This window comes from Elephantulus edwardii, unplaced genomic scaffold (assembly GCF_000299155.1).
Source record: "Elephantulus edwardii isolate Elephantulus edwardi_28Jun2011 unplaced genomic scaffold, EleEdw1.0 scaffold00101, whole genome shotgun sequence".
NCBI classification, from domain to species: domain Eukaryota; kingdom Metazoa; phylum Chordata; class Mammalia; order Macroscelidea; family Macroscelididae; genus Elephantulus; species Elephantulus edwardii.
The window spans coordinates 228161-233107 of NW_006399851.1; the positions used below are offsets into that span (position 1 = coordinate 228161).

General features: G+C 41.3%; 1 protein-coding gene across 1 annotated transcript in view; it reads left to right on the plus strand.

The window, feature by feature from the left end:
• Positions 1-305: 305 nt before the first annotated feature.
• The window catches only part of RPL21 (ribosomal protein L21), an 11510-nt gene continuing 6868 nt past the window's right edge, over positions 306-4947 (plus strand). The window contains exons 1-6 of the mRNA XM_006891593.1: positions 306-333; positions 2396-2474; positions 2737-2798; positions 3142-3254; positions 3719-3869; positions 3962-4061. Of these exons, the coding sequence (XP_006891655.1) occupies positions 2408-2474; positions 2737-2798; positions 3142-3254; positions 3719-3869; positions 3962-4051 (483 nt within the window). The 5' untranslated portion in view covers positions 306-333; positions 2396-2407 and the 3' untranslated portion in view covers positions 4052-4061. The remainder of the gene's footprint in view (positions 334-2395; positions 2475-2736; positions 2799-3141; positions 3255-3718; positions 3870-3961; positions 4062-4947) is intronic.

The following is a 4947-nucleotide window of genomic DNA, read 5'->3' on the forward strand; positions in this document are numbered from 1 at the left end:
CGTGACTTCCGGCGACGATTCTGACGTAAGGACAGACGCGTGACGCTAGGTGTCGCATCTCTGATGCCCTTGAAGGCCCCTTTCCGGGGTGCCTGACAAGATCCAAGTCCTAACAATTATTATTATTATTATTTTGTCTCTCTTAAGACAGAAAGGAGACTATCTTTTCCGACTCTTCTTGATAGTAAGGACGCTTCCTTTCCTCCTGGGTAGGAAACAATTGCCTTGCGTTGGCGTTGCATTCAGGCAGCGCTCTGGGCAGCTAAAGGAGCCTTGTAAATCCCGCGCCGCGGCTCCGCCTAATTCTTTTCGGCCGGAACCGCCATCTTGCAGGTAAGGGCTGCGCGTGGTTCCCGGTACTGTGGCTTCTACAACCTGGAGTCCTTACTTTGGGACCCCTGAAGCCATGCGTTGGGTACCCGCGGAGGTTGTTTATGCGTCTCGGGTCTGTTGACATGGGCGATGGAGCATCTCCCAAGATTGGGAGCGGCATTCGCCGGCCCTGGGCCTAAGAAGCGACTGCGGTGTCTCCCTCCTACCGGGAGACTGTCTTAAAAAACGATGCGACGCCAGACCATCTGGGAGAGGCAGTTAGAGTCGAGCGGAATGCTTGTTTTAATTCTGTAGGCAGCAAGCTCTCGACTTCCGCGGCCGGTGGAACCGCGTGGCTTGATGGCTTCTCGAATCCCATTCAGTGCAGCAGATACGGGCTTAAGAAATAAGCTTTTAGCATGGCTTCTGCATACGAGAAAAGGCGTTTAAATGACCCATAACTCCTCAGTAAGGCTTTGATATGTGTGCTGAAGATGAGTGCCCTCCAGTCGACCTGGTTAACGACCGTCTTAGCATGATCTTTTAATGCATGAAAATTTTTCTAATTGTTATTTGCGAATCACAACCGAAGACCACCTCATTTAGTAGGTTCGCCAAGAGGTATTGTTTGAGGGCTGCATGTGTTCAGTTAAGAAGTTACTAGGATGTTTGAAAAGGGTTAGAGGAATGTTCTCGTGTGTGCATCTTTTTTTTGTCTGCTTTGTGGGTATTGTCCTAGAGAGTTAAAAAACATTCTTTAGGTTTCAAATGACTAGCTTCTCACCAGCAAGAACTGCAGTTTGAAAAGCCAGTGTGTGTGGTGGGGGGTATAAATGGATTTCTTACTTTGGAGAACGATCTTAGGGTAGGCCATGGACTCAGGAGTCAGAATTAATTGTAGGCTTCTGTCACTTGCTGACTGCTTTCATTTGTAAACAGGCTCACGAATAAAGAGATTTGAAGTTTGGAACAGGATTTCTGATGTCTTATGGGTACCTGCTTGCCCTTTTTAGAAGTTGGGAACAACGTGTTGGGTATTGTGACTTAGGTGGAACATTACTCTGCACCACAAATATCACCAAAGAGAGAGTCGTTCTATAAGATTAGGGAGTGTTTTAATTACAAATTTACAGTGGTACGTGTTGGAACACTGTCCCAGGTTAAATAAATTTAGCTATATTTTTCCCTTTGCTAAGAAATAGTTCTGAGTGACCAGAAGCAATCCCAAACATCTTCGGATCTTTTGAGAAATTAAGTAGAAAATGAGTGAGTTAGTGGTTCACTTAAGAGATACACTGTCATAAAATAAGTGGACCAACAACAGAACGCTTTACTCTCTTCTGTAAAAGTTGAAAGCTAGGTTTTGTGCTTTCTAGAAATTAGTCTCTCTACACCTTAAATTGGTGCTCTGCGCATACCAGTCTGCATTAGAGATCGTACTGTGCTTTTATATTTTGGTAGGAAGATTGTGTTAGTTTGAATTCTGGTTTTCCATCCTAATTAGGAGTTTAACTTCCCTAAGTTGGTTATTGATAAGTTTGTGTCCTTAAATGGGATTTGGTTATTTTTTTTTTCTTGCCTGCTTTCATAGATGAGTAAGTAGTCTCAGCCTTTGAGGATCTTAATCTTTTCTAGTAAGAAGTGAGGGATGGAACTGCTACAGAACTTGGATGGGTTGGGCAAAGATTTTACTTGAAGATTTCTACTCTTTGAAAGAAATAACTGATGCTCCAGCTTTTTAGATATTCACTGATTGTTACTTTGCTAGCAAAGTAACAAGCATCAGAAGTTAATTAGCCTTGTAAAAGTAGCATTAAATACTGTGATTACAATCAATACTGGGAAATCTATGGGTGAAATTTACAATCTTTAAACAAAAATGAAGTCTTGTGACCAGTGTTTGCATATACCCTAGTACTCTGGAGCTTGATGATGATTATCTTTTTGATTGCTTTGAAGCAAAGTGAAAAATCTATTTCACCGGCTCTGAAAGCTCTTAAGATGTCTTCTTAGGGTCTGAGCGCCCTTTTATGTAATATCTTGGTTAATTTTGAAGTAAACTTTTTCTCCTTTGTGTTTTCAGTGATCCGCCAAAATGACGAACACAAAGGGAAAGAGGAGGGGCACCCGCTATATGTTCTCTCGGCCTTTTAGAAAACATGGTGAGTAGATTTGGCTTCTTTTAAGAGCAAGTGTACCATGTGTGTTTGTGTCGTTAATGTGACTGATAAAGTACCTGCCATCTGCCTAACTTAATAAATATGAGAAACATGACTTTCATATCGTAGCTTATTAGATAAGCAGTTATTGGTTCAGAGGCAGTCTTTGTTACTTACATTTTTATTAATTGATTACACTTAAAATCTTAAAAATGTATCAAACTTTTAAAATCTTCATATTAACTATACCAAAATGTTCTTACAGGGGTTGTTCCTTTGGCCACTTACATGCGAATCTATAAGAAAGGAGATATTGTAGACATCAAGGTAAATTACAGAACTGGATGGGAACCATGTTGGTAAATGTTAGAAAAAGTAGATTATCATAGAAGTGAACACAAAAATCTAATAGTTGATGAATAGTATAATTATAAAAACATAGGTGAAGTCTGCTCTTTTGTGACAAGTATTTTACATATTCTGTGCTCTAGAGTTTGATGATGATTGTCTATTTGATTGCTTTGAAGCAAAGTGAAAAACACATTTCACCGGCTCTGAAAGCTCTGAGTGTCTTAAAAGGGAGAGGGGAAATGAAAACATAGCGAGGTTGTTTGAAAATGCAGGGCTTGGGAGGAGGATCATCTGGTATAACATTTTCCTCCTCTCTCAGGGAATGGGCACTGTTCAAAAAGGAATGCCTCACAAATGTTACCATGGCAAAACCGGAAGAGTCTACAATGTTACCCAGCATGCTGTTGGCATCATTGTGAACAAACAAGTTAAGTATGTAATGAGCCAGTTCTTTGTGAATTTTTAATTAATATTCCTTCATACCCGCTTTTCACTTTGCCAATTGGACTTATGTCTTGATTGGTCATTCAAGTGGGGCAAAGGAAATGTCCTTTTAAAACTCAGGCAAACCAAGTGTTTGTCTTGTATCCTGTCAGAGGAAACAAGTTAATGTAGACTTCTTTGGCTGTTCATGTAGCTTGGATTGAAGCAGTTGAAGCTTTCTGAGTCTAAAAGTTTAAAAAGTTGGTGTTTCCGTCTTTGTATCTCAGGATCTTAGTATATAGTTTAAGAACTAGAGATGCTTGTTTCAAAGCTTCCTTCCTCCCATAAAAGGAATATGTGACTAATAAACTTACAAATTGGCTACCTGAATTTTAGGTGTTTTAGGTGACACATTTAGAGAGTATTTGCTTTCTCCACGGGTAAGATATTTAAAGAGTATTTGCTTTCTCTAGGGGTAAAATTCTTGCCAAGAGAATTAACGTGCGCATTGAGCATATTAAGCACTCTAAGAGCAGAGACAGCTTCCTGAAACGAGTGAAGGAAAATGATCAGAAAAAGAAGGAAGCCAAGGAGAAAGGCACTTGGGTCCAGCTAAAACGCCAGGTGAGGGAGTGATTGATTCTGCATGTTTTGTAGCTCAGTTTTAGTATTTGACCTCATTCATTCATTCTTTTCCCCCCTCCTTTTTTTAATAGCCCGCTCCCCCCAGAGAGGCACACTTTGTGAGAACAAATGGAAAGGAGCCCGAGCTGCTGGAACCTATTCCCTATGAATTCATGGCATAATCAGGGTGAAATAAAGGTGTCTATCTGGTAAAAAATTGTGTGGTCTTGTCTCCTGAAGATTGAGCCCCTAAAGCACACTGTTTCCTGGTTGTTTAAGCAGTATCTTGCTGAAAAATGATGACTTAGAGTTGAACCAGGAATATATTTGATGAATGACTGAGAAATTGAATAAAGTTTAATTTGCCATCTTTCTGGTGGCTAGATAAACGGCATCTCTGAACCTTAGCCTTTCCTGTGCAGTCCTCATTGTTGCTGATAGCTCGTCCATCCATCTTGTTGAAGGGTTTTTTCCTACTGTCATAAATGGGAAATATTGGATACCAGATAATGGATTGAGGCGTTCCCTGTGACCAAACAGCATTGTTACTGGTTCCTCTTCAGTTGATGGCTCCATGAGAACCAGTGTTCTGTAAAAGTTCTCTTGGCTGTAATTTTTAGCCACACTACCAGGTCTGTTCTTGGCCAGGAGCCCTCAGGCTTTTGGTCAGCCACTGACTGCTTAACCATTGTGCTACCCTAGCAGGGCCTGCAAATACTGGGCCTGTTTACCTAAAGGGAAACAGTTGAGTAACATTCCCACAGTTAACAGATGTTGGTTTTAGGTGCTGTCCACTGGAGTCTGAGAGCAAGTCTTAACCTTGTCCTATCCTGTACCAAAGTTAGTTGTTAAAATTGAAGTCCAGAAAAGCTGACTTCATTATTGTTGTTATGTGCCGTCGAGTTGTTTGCGACTCATCGCAACCCTATGTACAACAGCCCTAAACCCTGCTCTATCCTGTGCCAATCGCATTGCCTCTGACACACCCATCCCGGTTACCCCAGTCACTGAATCAATCCACCTCATAGAGGGTCTTCCCCTCCTGCGCAGTCCCTATACCCTACCAAGCATGATGTCC